Source organism: Octopus sinensis, unplaced genomic scaffold (assembly GCF_006345805.1).
Source record: "Octopus sinensis unplaced genomic scaffold, ASM634580v1 Contig16299, whole genome shotgun sequence".
In the NCBI taxonomy this organism is placed as follows: domain Eukaryota; kingdom Metazoa; phylum Mollusca; class Cephalopoda; order Octopoda; family Octopodidae; genus Octopus; species Octopus sinensis.
The window spans coordinates 12501-32909 of NW_021834260.1; the positions used below are offsets into that span (position 1 = coordinate 12501).

Below are 20409 nucleotides of genomic sequence, written 5' to 3' on the forward strand. Positions count from 1 at the left end.
GTTTCATTTTCTTTTTTCCCCTTTAATTCCTTCAATCCAAGCACTGCTGCCACCCCCTTCCCCCCACCCTCTTCTTTACTCGCCCCACCAACTCTCCCTTTTTTTTCTTTCCTACTTTGTCATCTCCACCCCCACCAACTCTCCCTTTTTTCTCCAACCCACCACTGTCACCTCCACCACTTTTGACGTTTCAAATTATTGTCCTCTCGTAAGTCTGGCAAATTGATTTAATTAAATAATTATGGAATTATCCCCACCCCACACACACAACATGCTCTCCCTACCCTGCACACTCACTGGAACCCAGCCTGTCAATGAGATGACACCTCCACTATCGCCACCGCTCTTCCTTCTGTATCTATTTCATCCCCTGTTCTGCTTAACCTGACTAAGCCTGTTGTCCCCACCCCCTGTCTCTTTCCCACTATCTCAGGTGGGTGGTGGTGGTATTGACACCAGTCAACTCATCCTGCCCCTCCCCACTTTTCTTTCTTCCACCACCACTAACATCATCATCAGCAGCAGCAGCAACATCGTCCCCACTATCATGAATATCACTACCACCACCCACAGATACCTATTTCTTTATTACCCACAAGGGGCTAAACACAGAGGGGACAAACAAAGACAGACATAGGTATTAAGTCGATTACATCGACCCCAGTGCGTAACTGGTACTTAATTTATCGACCCCGAAAGGATGAAAGGCAAAGTCGACCTTGGCGGAATTTGAACTCACAATGTAATGGCAGACGAAATACCGCTAAGCATTTCGCCTGGCGTGCTAACGTTTCTGCCAGCTCGCCACCCACGGATACCATCATCGTTGTAAACTTCCCTCACCTCTACCTCCTCCTCTTGGCCTGTACACACCAACAGACTCTCAACTGCCATTTAGTAATAAACTCAAAAGATTCCATTAGCTTCTGTGATGCCTATGTATCTATGAAAATGAAAGCAGGAACACTAAAATGTATTGTCCATGCCTGCAACACCTTGTCAGTGTGAGTGTGTCAAAAACATTATGATATCTGATTGGCAGCTGATGATGGAGCTATGTTTGTGGTACCTGTTATCTGCGAATCTTTTGTATCTTTGTTCTGCATCATTCTAAGTTGTCCTTCATTCTTGTAGGGTTGACCTTATTAAATTATTCTTAGTTTCTTGGGTTTATGGTGCTTTTGTTGCAAATTTTATACCATACATTGATTGTCCTTCATAGGGTATCTACTTGTGTGTCTGCCCGTCTTCTATATCTATCTATCTTCCGTCTCTCTCTCTCTATCTGTCCTTCTCTGTCTCTCTTTCTCCCTATCTGTCAATCTATCTCTCTCTCTCTTCATCTATCTTTCTCCCTGTCTGTCAATCTATCTATCTTCCATCTCTCTCTCTCCCTATCCATCTATTTCTTCTATATCTCTCTATACACACACACATACATACATCCATGCCTGCCTGTATAGCTACAGTAAAAGTCACTTGTTCAGCAAGTGTTGCTGTGTGGTTAAGAAGCTTGCTTTTGCTTCCCAAACACATGGCTCTGGGTTCACTCCCACTGCGTGGCACCTTGGGCAAGTGTCTTCTACTAAAACCCTGGGCAGACCAAAGCGTTGTGAGTAGATTTGGGAAACAAAAACTGAAAGAAGCCCATCTGGTGTCTGTTTGTCTCCCAGCACTGTTTCACAACTGGTGTTAGTTTGTTTATATCTCGTTAACTTAGTCGTTTGGCAACAGAGACCGAATGACTAATCCCAGAACTTTTCTTTTTAAGCCTGTTACCTATTCTGTCAGCCTCTATTGTCAAATCGCTAAGTTACCAGGTGTAAACAAACCAACACTGGCTGTCAAGTGGTGCTGGAGGACACACACACACACGTATATGGCAGGCTTCTTTCAGTTTCCATCTACTAAACCCACTCACAAGGCTTCAGTTGGCTCAAGGCTATAGTAGAAAATACTTGCCTGAGGTGCTACGCAGTGGGACTGAACCTTGAACGATGTGGTTGTGAAAGCAGCTTCTTACCACACAGCCATGCCTACACACATACGTACATATATATATATAATGTACACACACACACACAAAGTCACAAACGAGAGAAATAGTTTAATGAAATTATATTTAACTGTAAGAAAATTCTAATTTCATAACAAATTGTTTTGTAACTTAATAACATCTAAATAATTTATATTTTATTTAATAATAAATAAATTACTTACATATACATATGTATATGTGTGTGTATGTATGTATATATGCATGCATGTATGTGTATATATATATATATGTATGTATGTCTATATATATATATGTATGTATACATAGATATATTTATGTATACTTAGATGTATTTATGTGTGTGTATATATATATATATATGTATGTATATATAGATGTATTTATGTATGTGTGTATATATATATATGTATGTATACTTAGATGTATTTATGTGTGTGTATATATATATACACACACACATATGTACGTATACATAGATGCATTTATGTATGTATATATATATATATATACATGTATATATATATATATGTATTTGTGTGTGTGTATGTATATATATATATAGTGTTGCTTTGCAGGTGTAGTATTTGCAAACAAGTGTAATAGGATTTTAGCCCTTTTAATGGCAGGCCACTTGGGATCATTCTTGATAATAAAAGCAGTCAGGGTTTAGATTACAATTTAGATAGAAAACATCTAAAATAGATGCAGGCAACATAAAATGTATGATTATGGAGATTGCTTTGCTACCGTGAGGAATAACAAAAGTTGGCAGGTCAGTTTATTGTAGAGGCATCTAGTAACCTTATACTAATCCAGGGAAGCTATAAGTGCTTCTCCTAAAAAAAGTCTCAAAGGTTCACGAATGTACCTTATGTATATATATTTATATCATCATCATCATTTAACGTCCGTTTTCCATGCTAGCATGGGTTGGACAGTTCAACTGGGGTCTGGGAAGCTGCACCAGGCTCCGGTCTTATCTGGCAATGTTTCTACGGCTGGATGCCCTTCCTAACGCCAACCACTCCGTAAGTGTAGTGGGTGCTTTTTACATGCCACCCGCACAGGTGCCAGACGGTGCTGGCAAACGGCCACGAATGGATGGTGCTTTTACGTGCCATATATATATATGGGGGCAACAAAATGGAGGATATATAGGTTGAAGGTGTGTATATATAAATATATAGGCGTAGGAGTGACTGTGTGGTAAGTAGCTTGCTTACCAACCACATGGTTCCGGGTTCAGTCCCACTGCGTGGCATCTTGGGCAAGTGTCTTCTGCTATAGCCCTGGGCCGACCAAAGCCTTGTGAGTGGATTTGGTAGACGGAAACTGAAAGAAGCCCGTCATATATATATATATGTATGTGTGTCTGTGTTTGTCCCCCCCTCCCCGACAACCGATGCTGGTGTGTTTACGTCCCCGTCACTTAGCGGTTCAGCAAAAAGAGACCGATAGAATAAGTACTGGGCTTACAAAGAATAAGTCCCGGGGTCGATTTGCTCGACTAAAGGCAGTGCTCCAGCATGGCCACAGTCAAATGACTGAAACAAGTAAAAGAGTAAATAAAGAGTATAAACAAAAATAAAAGTGTTTTTTTTTAAAAGAATTGTTGGGGCTTCTCTGAGATAGTTAATTCTGGGTCACCACGTATGTATATACATTTGTATGCACGCATGTACACACAGACACAAACATCTCATATCTCATCTTTATTTATATCACACTCCGTTATCTTCTTCCACTTTCTCTTTCTCTCTATCATTCAACAACTCTTGACCTTTGCCTCGTGTTAAATATTTTCATTTCCTGTTCATTCAATCTTTTCACAGGAGAACTTTGTTGAAGTCATGGAGAACCAGGAATTCCTAAAGCTGGCCCCTGACGATGTGGGCAAGCTACTGTCCAGTGAAGACCTCAATGTACCGAGTGAAGAGACCATATTCCAGGCACTGAAGGCCTGGGCGAAACACGACCTCACCAACAGGAAGAGGCATTTGTCCAAATTACTGTCTCATATAAAACTGCCCCTCATGGCACCACAGGTAAGCCCTATTTTGTTTATGGCTGCTCGGGGGTCTTTGTTGTTTACTGCTCATCTCATCCCTCCAAATAAGTCTTGGTCCAACGGACATAGTGTATCTAGGACTACATTATCTAATGTGTTCATCCGTTGTTGATAATGTAGTCTTAGTATAAGCATAGGAGTGGCTGTGTGGCTCCGGGTTCAGTCCCACTGCGTGGCACCTTAGGCAAGTGTCTTCTACTATAGCCTCGGGCCAACCAAAGCCTTGTGAGTGGATTTGGTAGACGGAAACTGAAAGAAGCCCGTCGTATATATATGTGTGTGTGTCTTTGACGTCGTCCCCCCACATCGTTTGACAACCGATGGTGGTGTGTTTAGGTTCCCGTCACTTAGCAGTTCGGCAAAAGAGACCGATAGAATAAGTACTAGGCTTACAAAGAATAAGTCCCGGGGTCAATTTGATTCAACTAAAGGTGGTGCTCCAGCATGGCCATGGTCAAATGATTGAAACAAGTAAAAGAGTAAAGAAATACACAATGTCTAAATATGACAGGGAGGTCATGGTTGGCATACTTTTCATCATGTGTGCTTTGTAGTTGTTTAACCTTAAGTCGGCCTGAATCCAGAAGACTCTATGATCAGAGATACTCCAGTCATGACCATCCTGTCTTTAAATCAGACATAGTGTATCTAGGCTACATGAAAGGTTCATAACCATGGTCCATATATACACTTGTATCATCGTCATCGTTTAACATCCGTTTTCCATGCTAGCATGGGTTGGACAGTTCGACCGGGGATCTGGGAAGCCAGGCTACACCAGGCTCCAATCTGATCTGGCAGTCTTTCTACAGCTGGATGCCCTTCCTAATGCCAACCACTCCGTGAGTGTAGTGGGTGCTTTTTACATGCCACAGGCATCACAACTACAATTTCCATTTGATGCTGATGTACTTGACTCAATAGGTCTCCTCAAACACAGCAGGTCGCCCTAAGATCCAAGGTACTTTGGATGGGTTGGGGCTTCTATGTGAAGCTGGTGCAGGAAACAGCTATGAACTCACGTTATTTGTCAGGTCTTCACAGTCACAGCATATCTCCAGAGGTCTTGGTCCTTCGTCATTGCCTCACATATGTCTGTGCATTCTATTATAAATTTGAGTTATGTTCATTAACTCCTTCTAGACCGTTAGTGCAAGGACAACAATACTTAAACCAGCAACTCCCTTAATCCCAGGGAATGTCCTAAGGGAGTCTAATTTTTTAAGGGCCCCACTCATTTCTACTGCATTTTAAACTAAACACATTGACGACCAAACTGGAGCAATGACAATAAATTTCATACCATGAACTCTCGGGGAGTATTGTAAGGAGGTTCAATTTCTGAAGGGTCACTTAAATGGGGCCCCACTGAGCCCCCTATTTTTACTGCATTTACTTCCTCCGACGCTTATTGATTAAACTTTGGTCAGTATCAGTGTTTAGCACATTTGCAGAAATAGGTTTGGGTATTCTAAATACCTTAACGTAACATTCAATCAAGATAAAGAGTTAGAACAGGTACGTCTCAGGTGTAGCAGTGTGGATTTTGTAGGTTATGAAACCTATCTCTAGTATATATACACACACACACATACAAGTTCAGCTATGTATATATGCATATATATATGTACAGGTATGTGTGTGTGTATATATAGATGTGTTTGTGTATCAATAGATATGTATGTACACACACAAACACAGCAGTCTTCTTTCAAATTCTACTCACTTGGCTTTTGTTGGCCCTGGGCCATAGTAGAAGCCCCAGGCTAACATACAGTATGGTATTACAGATTCATAGAACTGATAGTTCAATAGATCAAACAACCCAACACTGATCAATGAATAGATATCGATTGATTTCCTTCATCTGTATAATCTCTGTAAACAATTTTTCTTTGTTTTGGGTGTTGTCCAACCAAGATTTGAACCTTTTGTGTTTTCATTGCAGTTCATAGCCGACCACGTGCGGACAGACCCAATATTCTGGGATGACAAGGAATGCCAGGATCTCATAATGGAAGCGCTCATGTACCACGTGTTACCTGAGAGGAGGTCGTCGTTCCAGAGTCAACGAACGAAACCTCGCAAGTCCACAGTCGGAGTTCTTTACGCTGTCGGAGCAATGGATAATGCAAAAGGTTGGTGTTTAGGGGACAAAAGGGCTGGTGGCAACCCTGTTGTGGCAGTGTTATAGTCATGGTGACAGTGGTAACGAGGGGTTGTGGTGGTGGTGTCTTATATTTAACTGGTACTGTTCAGGACAGTCTGCTCTTGAAATTACGTGGCTGAGTACTCCACAGACACGTGTACCCTTAACGTAGTTCTCAGGGAGATTCAGCATGACACAGAGTGTGACAAGGCTGGCCCTTTGAAATACAGGTACTACTCATTTTTGATGCCTGGGCAGACTGGAGCAATGTGAAATAAAGTGTCTTGCTCAAGGACACAACATGTCACCAGGAATTGAACTTGTGATCCTGTTACACTAACCACTAAGCTGCATGCCTTCATGTTACATATACCATACACAGACATGCCCACACAGATAGACATGCATGCACGTACACAGACACACACACACATACTCACTCACAAAACAGGTATATGCACACGTACATCACTATATATATACTTTATAATTAGGGTTCAGCAATGATTAGCTTCACCACACACCGGAGTTTAGAAATAGCAGTCAAAAAATCTTAGCTATTCCTTCTACTTTAAGGGGAACCTACCTTTAAAGTAGAAGGAATAGCTAAGATTTTGACTGCTATTTCTAAACTCCGGTGTGTGGTGAAGCTAATCATTGCTGAACCCTAATTATAAAGTATTACTTAAGCTTACCATGAAACGGTCTTTTTCAAGCCGAATTCTACTTGGTGAAATTACTAATTATTTCTTAATTAATTAATTTCACCCTTTGTTATTATATATATACGTGGAGGCACAATGGCCCAGTGGACGGAGGATCATGGTTTTGATTCCCAGACCGGGCGTTGTGAGTGTTTATTGAGCAAAAACACCTAAAAGCTCCACGAGGCTCTGGCAGGGGATGGTGGTGAACCCTGCTGTACTCTTTCACCACTCTTTCTTCTGTTGGCCTGCTCGCTTAGCCAATGGGGTGGCGTCATTCGAAGGCTAAAACAATGTGAACGCATTGTGACCAGCGATGTGTAACAACATCTGATGGTCTGGTCGGTCACGTGATATATACATACATATACAAATTATATATGGATTACATAGATAATGAATGCCTTCCTTTTTTTATTCCCTTCATCTTTCACCGTGTCTCATTTCTCTTCTCTCTCGACCGATGTCCATTTCAGGTGCCACAACGATTGAAAGATATGACCTCCGCACTAACACGTGGACCCAAGTTGCTAACATGAACGGACGACGGCTCCAGTTTGGCGTCGCCGTCCTTGACGGTCGCTTGTACGTGGTCGGTGGCCGGGACGGTCTGAAGACCCTGAACACTGTCGAATGTTACGACCCGAAACGGAAAACCTGGAGTTCCATGCCTCCCATGTCAACACATCGACATGGCTTAGGTAAGCATCACTCTCTCTCCTTCTCTCCTATCATCATCAAATATCCACTTTTCTATGCTGGAATGGATCAAGGGGAATTTGTTGAGGCAGATTCCTTACAACGGAAGGTTTACGAAAATAAACAAAAGACGAAGGCAGGTGGAGTACAAACAAACAATGTATTAGTATGGCGCTCAGGAATAGAAATAGAACAAGTCTTTTACATTTCGAGCCTATGCTCTTCTACAGAAAAGAAACAATGACCTCCGTTGCAAATGCTGTATATGGATACAAACAGTGTGTGTTGGTAGCCAGCTGGAAAAGATGTTTACCCGGGGCTAAAACAACAATAACATCGTCCTTTAAAGGATTGCCACATAAACATTAACATGTATATATTACTATTATTGTAACATCGTCTGCTTTCCCGTATACATTCGATGCTTTCTTCCAAGGAATCTAATGCTCTTAGCTTAGTTTTTCCTTGGGGCTGGCTGGATCGGAGCGATATCAGTCGAAATTGCGAGGATGATCCGGTTCCTGACTGAAGATTAGAGGCTTCGAATGATCCGTCTGTTTTTTTGTGTAGTTTACGTTCTTGTCCCATTTTATATATAAGTTTTATACATATATACTAATAAAAGGGTTCAGCAAATATTTGCTTCACCAAAAATCTCAGCTATTTCTTCTACTTTAAGATTTTTGGCTGCTATTTCTAAACTTCGGTGTGTGGTGAAGCTAATCTTTGCTGAACCCTTTTATTAGTATTACTTAAGTTTGCCGTGAAACGGTCCTTCTTTTCATACCAAATTCTACTTGGTGAAATTATTGATTACTTCTTAATTAATTAATTTTACCCTTTGTTATTATATATATAGATTATAAGATATGTTGGGTCTCTATAGGGTCACTTAACTAGAAACAGCAGCCAAATCTCCCTATCCTTTTAAACAGGGTAAAGACATAAATGGGAGGATCAGATTTGACCTAGGGTTAAACAACAGCCAACACCTATCACCATCAAATCTAATGTTTTATCCCTTGTTTATCTGTGTATTAAATTTCTGTTTCTTTGTCTTGTAGGAGTTGGGGTTCTTGAAGGGCCAATGTATGCAGTCGGAGGACATGATGGCTGGTCGTATTTAAACACAGTCGAAAGGTGGGATCCTCAAGCGCGCCAGTGGAGTTATGTTGCCCCCATGTCAACTCCACGGAGTACTGTAGGAGTAGCTGTTCTTGGAGGAAAGTAAGTTGCTTCCCTTCATTTGTCACTCTTTAGCTTTTTTTTCACACACATCTTTAATGCTTTCTCTCTCTCCCTCATATCTGTTTCTTTATTGTCCACAAGGGGACAAAGTCGATCACATCGACCCCGAAAGGCAAAGTCGACCTCGGCGGAATCTGAATGTAACGGCAGAAATACCGCTAAGCATTTTGCCCAACATGCTAACATTTCTGTCAGCTTGATCTCTCTCTCTCATTCTGTTACATCTTTACCCCATCTTTCATTAATCTCCTCCCCTTCTCTGCCTCCCACCAACCCTAAATCTTCTCTCTAACATGTTTATCCTTTCCATCTCATCCTGATATCTCTCTTTTCCACATTCTTTCTATCTCTTACACACTCTCTCCCCTCCCCCTCTCATGCACACCCATTCTACCTTTCCCCACTCCCTGGAACCAAGCTTCAAAGTCTCTCTTGACCAGAACACCCCTATACATAACTCCATGGCCTTGCTTTTTGAGCCAAAAAATTAACTTAACTTCTTACCATACAGCCAATTTAGTGTATCTTAAAGCATGAAACTATCAGTAGACCTTCAGTATATTAAACAATATTTATCTCTCCCCGGATGGAATAGTTCTTTTTATGTCGATTCTTATTGTTATGGAACCGTAAACTATTTATTTATATATGTGTATATATATCTATCTATTTTCCAGATTGTATGCTGTTGGGGGCCGAGATGGTAGTTCGTGCCTGAAGTCGGTTGAGTGCTTTGACCCTCACACCAACAAGTGGACAGCATGTACGACCATGTCTAAACGTAGAGGAGGTGTAGGTGTCAGCACCTGCAATGGCTTCCTCTATGCTGTGGGAGGGCACGAGGCCCCGGCTTCCAATCCCACCTGTTGTAGATTCGACTGTGCAGAAAGGTAAGCAACCCAATGCAATTGATAGTCATGGTGAGATTGTGCCGTGCGACTGTCAGTAAGGTGGAGATGGTTGTGGTAGGATTGTCGTGATCGTCTCTCTACATTGAAGTTGCTTGTGGTGGGATTGTCAAAATGGCAGGATTGTCAGTATTGTAGAGGTGGTCATGATAGGATTGTCTGCATGTGGTGGAACTGTTGGTATGGTCTTGTTCGGATTGACATTTGTACACACTAAATTGATTAGCACTATGCATGAAAGATTTCCTCCCCTGAACAACATTTGTAATTTTCTACTGATTAAAAAGGAAAAAAATAGTAATAATAATTTCAAATTTTCCTACAAGGGCAGCAATTTGGGGTCAGGGGACAAGTCGATTACATCGACCTCCAGTGTCCAAATGGTACTTATTTTATTGACCCTGAAAGGATGAAAAGCAAAGTTGACTTTGGCAGAATTTGAACATAGCAACAGGTGAAATATTGCTAAGCATTTCATCCAGTGTGCTAAGAATTGTGTGCGTGATAGGTGCAGGCATGGTTGTGTGGTTAGAAGCTTGCTTCCTGATCAAATGGTTAGGAGTTCAGTCTCACTATGTAGTAACCTTGGGCAAGTATCTTGGATTAACCAAAGCCTTTTGAGTGGATTTGGTAGACGGAAACCCGTCGTATATAAATATATGGTATGTGTGGACGTTTTTGTATCAAGGGTTGTCCCCCATTGCCACGTTTACATCCCTGTTTCAATAAAAGAGACCAATAGAATGGAATAAGTACTAGACTTACAACGAATAAATCCTGGAGTCGATTTGTTTGAAGACACTGCTGCAGCATGGCCCACAGTCAAATGAAAGAATATATCCAAGCCCATTGTAAATATATATATTCGTGTAGGAGTAGCTTGCTTGCTTGCCAACCACATGGTTCTAGATTCCATCCCACTGCATGGCACCTTCTACCATAGTCTCAGACCAATCAAAGACTTGTTACTGGATTTGGTAAATGGAACCTGGAAGAAGCCTGTTGTATATATATATATATATATGTGTGTGTGTGTGTTTGTCCCCCCACCATCGCTTGACAACTGATGCTGGTGTATTTACGTTCCCGTAACTTAGCGGTTTGGCAAAAGACACCAATAGAATAAGTACTAGGCTTACAAAGAATAAGTCCTGGGGTCGATTTGCCCGACTAAATGTGGTGCTCCAGCATGGCCGCAGTCAAATGACTGAAACAAGTATAAGAATATACATACATTTCTACACAGCAATGTAATACTGTACTCCGTTTCTTTCTCTACCCCCTCAACAGGTATGACCCCAAAACAGACCAGTGGACTATGATTGCTGCAATGAGTACCCCCCGGGATGCAGTAGGAGTGTGTCTACTCGGAGACAGACTGTACGCCGTCGGCGGATATGACGGTCAACAGTACCTTCATGATGTTGAGTGTTATGACCCAGTGACCAACGAATGGAGCAAGGTAAGTGATGGCGAGCGGTCGGTGGGAGCACTGCATATCTGACTGGCTGTAGGTATACGTACCCAGGCCATTGTAGATGTGTTTGCATGCATAGGTGTTCATAAGTGTGTGTACATGGATAGCTGTAGGTAAGTTGATGTACCACTGGCAACGAACACGATCGGTTGGTGCCTTTTACATGCCACCAGCACATATCCGTGTGTAAATATATATATATGTATGCATGTCTGTTCGTCTATGTATATATAATAGCACTAGGTGGTGCAATTAAGTTAGACATGGCCTGGGCCAATAATAGCCGAAACCTATCAAAAGTATATATATGTACGTATGTGTATATATATATATATACACACACATGAAGCGGTGCTGAAAAGTTCTTGGCTTTCGGTAAAAGTAAAATACAGGAGGATCAGTTAATTATGATTTTATTCAACATATTCCCCTCTCAGACTCCCACACTTATTGCAGTGGTCCTTCAATTTTTCTAAGCCCTGTTAAAGAACTCAGAAGGTTGGGCCTCCAACCAGGTCTTTCGCGATAAACCAAAAGCCTGTTACTTTTCAGCAACCCCTTTTAAATATATGAGGTAAGGAGCTTGCTTCCCAACACATGGTTCCGGGTTCAGTCCCACTGCATGGCACCTTGGGCAAGTGTTTTCTACTACAGCTTCAGGCCATTCAAAAACCTTGTGAATGGATTTGGTAGGTGGAAACTGAAAGAAGACCATCGAGAGAGTGTGTGTTTGTTCACCTCCCACCACTGCTTGTGTAGGTGTTTTTCCTTCCATGTAACTTAGCAGTTCTGCAAAAGAGACTGATAGAATAAGTGCCAGGCTTAACAAAAAATAATAATTGCTGTGGTCGATTTCTTTGGCAAAAATACTTCAAGGCATATACAAACATATATATACATACACCCATACATGGCTGCAGTTCAGTGGCTGAAACAAAGATAGAAGAATAAAAGATGTATAATCGACATAACCCCTCCCCCCCCAAAGGTTTTGCTCTAGCATGATCGCTTGATTGAAACAAGAATAAGAGTTTAAAAAAAGAAAAAATTTTTTTTATGGTAATCCTCACTGTTACTCTGTTTTTTTTTTTTTTAGGCTGCACCACTATGTACCGGCCGAGCTGGAGCATGTGTCGTCCACGTGAGCAGTACCAGCTGACTACGAAGCCACAGAAGAACTTTGGCGTTGCTCAAGAAATGGCCTTCAGGATTCTTCCCCAAAATGCGCCGAAAATTCTCTGTCTTCATCTAATTCCACAGACCAACACACACCATTATACATGCACACGTTATCTGTTTGTGTGTATATTATATTCTAAGTATACACATATACATGAACACTTGCCACAAACATTTATACATACAAACACACATATATATATATACACACACACCTATGTCTCATTCCATTGGTAATGCTATGCTACTTCATAATAATCCTTATTATTGAGATATATATATAAACATATATACATGCACAAATAAATACGTATATATACACACACAACGTTTCTGTGTGTATAGTAGGTAGGTGACTTTTGGCGGCGAGCTGGCAGAACCGTTAGCACACCGGGCGAAATGCTTAGCGGTATTTCGTCTGTCTTTACGTTCTGAGTTCAAATTCCGCCGAGGTCAACTTTGCCTTTCAGGGTCGATAAATTAAGTACCAGCTACACACTGGGGTCGATGTAATCGACTTAATACCTATGTCTGTCCCCTTGTGGGTAATAAAGAAATAGGTAGGTGACTTTACCCCAGCCTACCTATGTCTCATAAATTCTCCCACAGTAAATGAACATACACGCACATAGATATATACACACACACATAAAAACATATATATATATATACATACCCAAAGACAACACAGAACTGATGTGGAAACGGAATCTTCAAATCACTAAAATGAACTTCTTACATTCGACAGACTCTCTCTCTTACTTTGTCTACCTCTCTTTTTTTGAAATGGCAGCTCTAAGGATTGAACCTCAATTGGTGTATATGTGTGTGTGTGGAGTAACAAGTGTGTTGAATTGTATACATAGAGGAAGTGGGTATAAATTTTAAATTCCTGGGAGCTTGTGGCAGGTGATGTAATATATATATGTACGTGTGTGTTTATGAATATATAGTTAAGTATATACATACACCGCTACAAGCATTGGGTCGTTGTTTCTCAGTTTGATTACCATATATACAGATCAGCAAAAGCGACCGATAGAATAAGAACTAGGCTTACAAAGAATACGTCCTGGGGTTGGTTTCTTCAGCTAAAATCCTGTAAGGCAGTGCTCCAGCATGGCTGTGCAGTCAAATGACTCAAGTAAGTAAACCAAAGGATGTGTGTGTGTCTATTCCTGTTTAAAGAACAAACCCAGGGTGAACTGCAATGAGAATGTGGCTGGTCTTGTTTGAGCTGTTGTCTGCCGAAAGCCTTTCTCATGTCCAGACTGTTGTGGATAATGTGGCCAACTCTTTCATGGGAAATCCCAAGAGTCTCAGCTATGACTTTAGCTGGAATCCAGTGGTCCTCGAGAATCAGGCCATGACAGCCACAGCATCAGTTTTGTCCTCTGTGGTCACATGAGTTGGCCGTCCTGGCTGGGGTTCATCTGTGACCTCGACACTCAGATTTTCACTGGAGTAAGATGGGCAACCAGCCTTCAAGGTTTCCTTCTTGTCCCCATAGATTTCCGCTGCTCCTTTGCCTTTCAAATGGAGGAACATCATGACCGCATGTGCTTCAATTTCACTGCAGGAGTTGCCATCATGCATTAAATCTGCAAAAAAAAGAGAACAGTATACCATCATGATCTTTTGCGATACCCTTAAAACCAAGAACTTTTCAGGACCCCTTGTGTATGTATATATATAAAAAACCCACTTGTTATCAATTCAAAATGAACAATTAAATTACATATAATAGAAAAGTTTAAATTAAAAAGTAAAGATTAAGTAAATTACAAAAATAATATAATAGGTATATATATATTCATTATTTTCTAATATACTATATTGTGTGGAATTTGATTTAGTATTTCTAAATTGAATTCTTTTTCCTTGTAAGTTAAGATTTTTTTTTTTCCCCTCAAATAATAATTATATATACACACACATACTGGTGCACTATGGTTAAGAAGTTCGCTTTGCAACCATGAGGCCCTAAGTTCAATCTCACTGTGTGCATAAGGAGAAACTGGGCATTCTGAAGTTCAAAGACCACCTGTGGTGAATAGAATAGAGAAGTAAATAAATATTGAAACACACATTACCCAGGTGAGTGAAGAATCTCCAAACTTGGTCAACAATTTCATTAGCAGGAGAGGTTTGGTTGGTAGCGTTGGATCTGGTGTTCAACGTCAGGTGCTTTTACTACAAACCCACTATACATATATCTTAGGTCCCATGGTTCAGATCTCACTATGGTGAACTTGATCCTTTGATCATTCCTGGGCAGGTGGGTGGAGAAGGGGTGAGAGTGATAACATGAAGTAGTACTAGTCAAAACGGTTTGGGAGCTGCAGGGTTCTGTTTTAATCACCTGGGTCCTTCCCTTATCCCCAATAGCTTCACTATATCATATCTCCTCCTTCGTGGACAGGGTGACCCTCCCCTGATGCATTTGCAGTATTCCTTCATATGAATGTGTGTTAGCCTCAGTGTCCTGCTGGTCCAGTACCCTGTCCCCCCCGCTCCTTGATGAACAGCCTGACCCTTGTTGAAAGGCTGTAGTGGGTAGGAAGGACTTCTCCGTGCATTCTGCAGCCACATTACCTCTACATCTGAGGCCCCCCTTTACTGAGTTTCTCCAAGAGAAACAGATGGGAGTTTGGAAGCAGAGAACCTAGGAAAGGGGTAATACTTTTTCGTTTCGGATTATCCCAGCCTCCTTGAAGCAGAGGTGAGGGGTTCTCATCCTTTTGGGGTCAATGGAATCAACTAGCCATGTCCTCCAAAACTTTAAGCCTTGCGCCACTGGTACAATGACCCCTCCCCAGTCTTCCATCCCTCCCTCTGCCAACTCCTTCTCTCCCCATCACATTTACATTCTGAGTTCAAATCCCACAACGGTCGGCTGTGCCTTTCATCCTTCTGAAGTAGATATAGAAATCAGTGTAAACACCCACTAATTTTATATATACATACCCTTCAATATACACCACACAGCAGCCATGCCACGCGTATACTGTTGCATGAAAGAAGCCCTCCACAACATTGTGTTTTGTATGTAGTATATATACATACACGCAGGTATATTGCATAGTATGCTATATAGATACTATAATTTACTGATCAAATGTGTTTTATATATATATACACACACACAAAATGTAGATACTGTCGGGGAATTATGTTAAGAGCACACATGTCTGGAATACTGAGTCACCTAGAAGATTATTTAATTAGGTAATTGATGTAATATACTAGCCTTGCCCCTCCCCACTAAATTTCATTGTAGAAGGGATGTATATACATGTGTGCGTGTATTTGACTGAGTGATTGTACTGACCTAAAAATAAGGTCCCAGTGATGTGAAGATAATCGGGTCTTATTGTCTTTTTCTGACCCAGTCAGATAAAACCCTTGTCTTTGATGAGGAGACAAAAATTGTAACATCTGGCCATGTTGTAAGAATACAATAAACACCAAATATGTATTAGAATTAAAATAAGGATGCAAGTGTCTGAGGAATATTTACACATTTGTTCTGTTATACAATGATGCATGTAGGTATCCATCCACACCTGCACCACCACTCCACACACAAATTCACAAGTGCATGCGTGTATTTATATATTTTGTGTCACACTAAAAGCCTGTGTGCGGAGGTTACTTTACAGAAAAACAATAGTCTGCCGAATTACTTAAACATTTTACTTACAATGTGTACGCAGCCCTGTTAATTTGGACAACTGGAATATTCATCGCTGGAACCCATGGTTTCACGAAAGCGGTGCTCTGGCATGGTTCTTGGCCGTGATGGCTCTAAAAATGAAATATATTGAAGAAAAAAAAAAAACTAAAAAATTACGGAGGATACACCATATTTTACCTAATTTATATATAATATATCTATATAATATACAATATATATATTATATATATATGTCAACATTAGTGATTCTTTCTCAGTGAATTTTGTGTATATTTGTATTTTTATATATAAATGTGTGAATATATAAATATATGTCTGTGTGAGCTTTATAACTTGTATATACACCCCTTTATTTTATTATTGGTTCGCATATAAAGCAAGATTATATATACATATATATAGTTCAAGTCAGTCTCTTGCTACTCTGAGTTTCACGGGGTCCCCAGGTGAGTACTCTTTCTTCCGATAGTCAGCACTAAACACGAGTGTATGTGTGCATATAAATACACGCAAAGTGGGTTGTTTGCTCCAAGAGTACTCAGAGCTTACCCCCTATACTCTCCACGTAGCTCCATTCATTCACTCAGATGACCAAAAACTGTGATGATGGAAAAATTTCGGCTTATTGTCTCCTGATCAAATTAAAGGGAAGCCAATAGGAGAATGTAAAAGAAACGAAACTCAGAGTAGCAACAAAGCGAATCATAAAACTTTGAAATGAGAAATAAACTATCACTTATTACATTTTAATGAATATTTTTTTTCTTCTCCTGTTTGTACACCCTAGCATATATAGCTAGGTGTATTTTTTATGTAAATATATGCATGCTTGTGAATGTGTGTGTGTACATGTGTTTTTGAAAAAACACTTACATCTATCCGTCATGTTTTTTTTTCATCCAGAAGCTATTTTCCAAAGATTCTATTTGATAACACCCATAAGTACCCCTAATCCACCCCCCAATACAAAAAAATAAGACCAATCTTACAAAAAAAAAAAAACTGACTGAAAGGTAAGTATTTCTATTTTCCAGGTGAAACTTCCACTGTTTTGCTCCATGTGTCTCTGTCTGTGTGTCCTTGCTACTCTATTTTGATCAACACCTCTGAAAAAATTATTGAAAGGGATAAGTCCACCTTGGTAGAAATTGAAACCAGAATGCAAACGAAGGTGAAGTAAAAATTGTGTTCACAGGTGAAGATTCAGTCACACCTCTCCATTCATTAATATACGTACATATATGAAATTCTTATAACACTGCCAAGGTGAACTTTGCCTTTCATCCTTTTGGGGGTTTATAAAATAAAGTACTATTAAAATATTAGGGTCGAAGTCATCATCTTACCCTCTATCCACAAAATTGCCAGCCCTGTGGCCTACGAACCACCATTATTATAATGGAAGGCAGCGAGCTGGCATAATCGTTAACACTCTAAGCAAAACGCTTCATGGCATTTGGTCCACCTTTATGTTCTGAGTTCAAATTCTGCTGAGGTCGACTTTGCCTTTCAGAGTCTATAAAATAAGTACCAGTCATGCACTGGGATCGATGTAATCGACTCCCCTCACCTAAATTTCAGGCCTTGTGCCTATAGTAGAAAGTATTATTACTATCATTGAGGTGGTGAGCTGGCAGAATTGTTAGTACCCCAGGCGAAATGCTTCGTGGTATTTCACACATTGTTAACATCCTGAGTTCAGATTCCACCAAAGTCGACTTTGCATTTCATCCTTTCGGGGTCAATAGATTAAATGCCAGTTACATACTGGGGAAGTCAATGAAATCAACTAGCCCCCTCCCCACCAAAATTTTGGCCTCGTGCCTGTAACAGAAAAGACTATAGCTGGCAGAATCATTAGAACGCCAGACAAAATGCTTTGCGGTATTTCATCTGTCTTTACATTCTGAGGTCAACTTTGCCTTTCATCCTTTTGGAATATTCATCACTGGAACCTATGGTTTCACGAAAGTGGTGAAACACTGGGGTCGATGTAACCGGCTAGTCCCCGACCCCCAAATTTCAGTATGACTGTTATGAAATGGAGGGAAAAGTTAAAGTGAGGGAGACGAGACAGTTGTTGAAGCGGGTGATGATGGGGCATAATGTTCCAGTTATCTCCCCCTGCCCAAACATAACCATTTCTGGTTGTGATGTCTACCTCCACCAGATGGCATGTCCAGGGAATCAAGGCTGCTATGATTATTATTATTGTTTCGTTGTTGTATTGTAAACACTAAAACTTTGCTGAACAAATCAAATTTAGATATACACACACAGATGAGTATATACCTCACTTATATATGCATACAAACACAAGCATATATCTATATATATAATAACAAATTAATAAATAAAACATATACATAATAACAAATTAATAAATAAAACATATGCATATATACATACCTACCTCTACATGCATATATGGGTACAGGACACCAAAAAAACGTCAAACACAAAACCAAGGAAATGGACATGTGTGGGTGAATAACTATCGTGTGCTTTCAATCCATCTTTTACTAAAATTATATATATTTGCTATTTTATTGAAGCCAAAAATACAGATTGCTCTGCATAATCTCAACTGTTCGATAAGCAGTAATGTGGAGATCTGTTTAACAGTTTCTGGAGGTATTTTTCGGCTTCAATAAAATAGTAACTTCCTCTACATTTGGTATTCAAGTACTGCTTTTTCCACCTCAGTGCTTGCAGGTAAATAACAACACACAGAAACAGGTATATATATATACCTCATGCATAAATTCATACATGCAACTAAATACGTGTGCATATATATAGTCATGGTGGCACTCCGTCGGACACGACGATGAAGGTTCCAGTTGATCTGATCCAACAGAGCCACCTGCTCGTGAAATGAACGTACAAGTGGCTGAGAACTCCACAGACATGTGTACCCTTAACCCTATAGTGTTCGCATTATTCTGCCAAAATCAATGCTCTTTTATCCACAGGCGCAGGAGTGGCAAAAGCGTAATGAGAAGAACAAATAATACAGTAATCTAAAGTATGACCCTTATTTAGTTTCTTCTCATCCATCTAAATGCGGTGCTCCAGCATGGCCACAGTCAAATGACTGAAACAAGTTTGTGTGGACATAAGCTCACTCCCTCCATCAGATTGACATTACCTGTACAGGTGCAACAGGTGTTGAAATGATCACAGAGAAGCGTGAAATGAAATGCTTTGCTGAAGAACACCCGGTCTAGGAATCGAACCCACAACCTCGAGTGCAACATGTATAATAAATATAAACAGAAATATTATTTAACAATAAGAAGATTCTAATTTCAATGATAAATTGTTTCGTAGCTTAAAAGCATGTAAGTAATTTATATTATTATATCTAATAATCAATTACGTGCATGCCTGCACTGATGCACAATATCCTTAAAAATAATTCAGAATTTAAGCTATGTCCTCAGGTGAAAGAAAGTCAGAATTTTAAAACTATTTAGAAGACAATAATAATAAAATCATTTTCTCTTGTATATATTACTATAGTTAATAAAATGATACATTAAGGAGCTTTTTTTACTCAGTGCTACAACCAGATTACTTGAATCCATATACTGTTATATATATACACCGGAGTAAACACAGAAATGTGAAACAGGGTGGAAAAAAGAGTACTCAAATACCAGTGGTAGAGTAACACGCTTTATTTAAAGCAGCAGAAAATTCAACAAAACCTGTTACTCTGAGTTTCACGTTCCCATTCGTTGGACAGTTTTTTTCTAGCAAAAACTGTCCGACAAACGGCAACGTGAAACTCAGAGTAACAGGTTTTGTTGAATTTTCTGCTGCTTTACAATAAAGTGTATATATATGTGTATCATCATCGTTTAACATCCGTTTTCCATGCAAGCATGGGTTGGACAATTTGATTGAGGTCTGGCGAACCAGAATTCAATCTGATCTAGCAGAGTTTCTACAACTGGATGCCCTTCCTAACGCCAACCACTCCGAGAGTGTAGTGGGTGCTTTTACATGCCACCGGCACGAGGGCCAGTTTAGTGGTACTGGCAACGGCCACACCCAAATGGGGCTTTCTACGTGCCACCTGCACAGGAGCCAGTCCAGCGGCACTGGCGTCGACCTCGCTCGAATATATCACATGCCACCAGCACAAGTGCTAGTAAGGCGACGCGGTAACGATCACGCTCGAATGGTGTGCTCAAATGTGCCATCGGCACAGAGGCCAGTTTGTTGCTCTGACAATGATCTCACTCGTATGGT

At 40.3% G+C, this 20409-nt stretch overlaps 1 protein-coding gene across 1 annotated transcript in view; it reads left to right on the top strand.

The window, feature by feature from the left end:
• LOC115230749 (kelch-like protein 5) overlaps window positions 1-14209 on the top strand; it is a gene marked incomplete at its 5' end in the record, with an annotated part of 20338 nt that extends 6129 nt beyond the window's left edge. The window contains 7 exons of the mRNA XM_029800886.2: window positions 3853-4065; window positions 6037-6226; window positions 7418-7642; window positions 8705-8867; window positions 9566-9778; window positions 11087-11258; window positions 12370-14209. Coding sequence (XP_029656746.2) covers window positions 3853-4065; window positions 6037-6226; window positions 7418-7642; window positions 8705-8867; window positions 9566-9778; window positions 11087-11258; window positions 12370-12432 — 1239 coding nt within the window. The remainder of the gene's footprint in view (window positions 1-3852; window positions 4066-6036; window positions 6227-7417; window positions 7643-8704; window positions 8868-9565; window positions 9779-11086; window positions 11259-12369) is intronic.
• Window positions 14210-20409: the final 6200 nt, after the last annotated feature.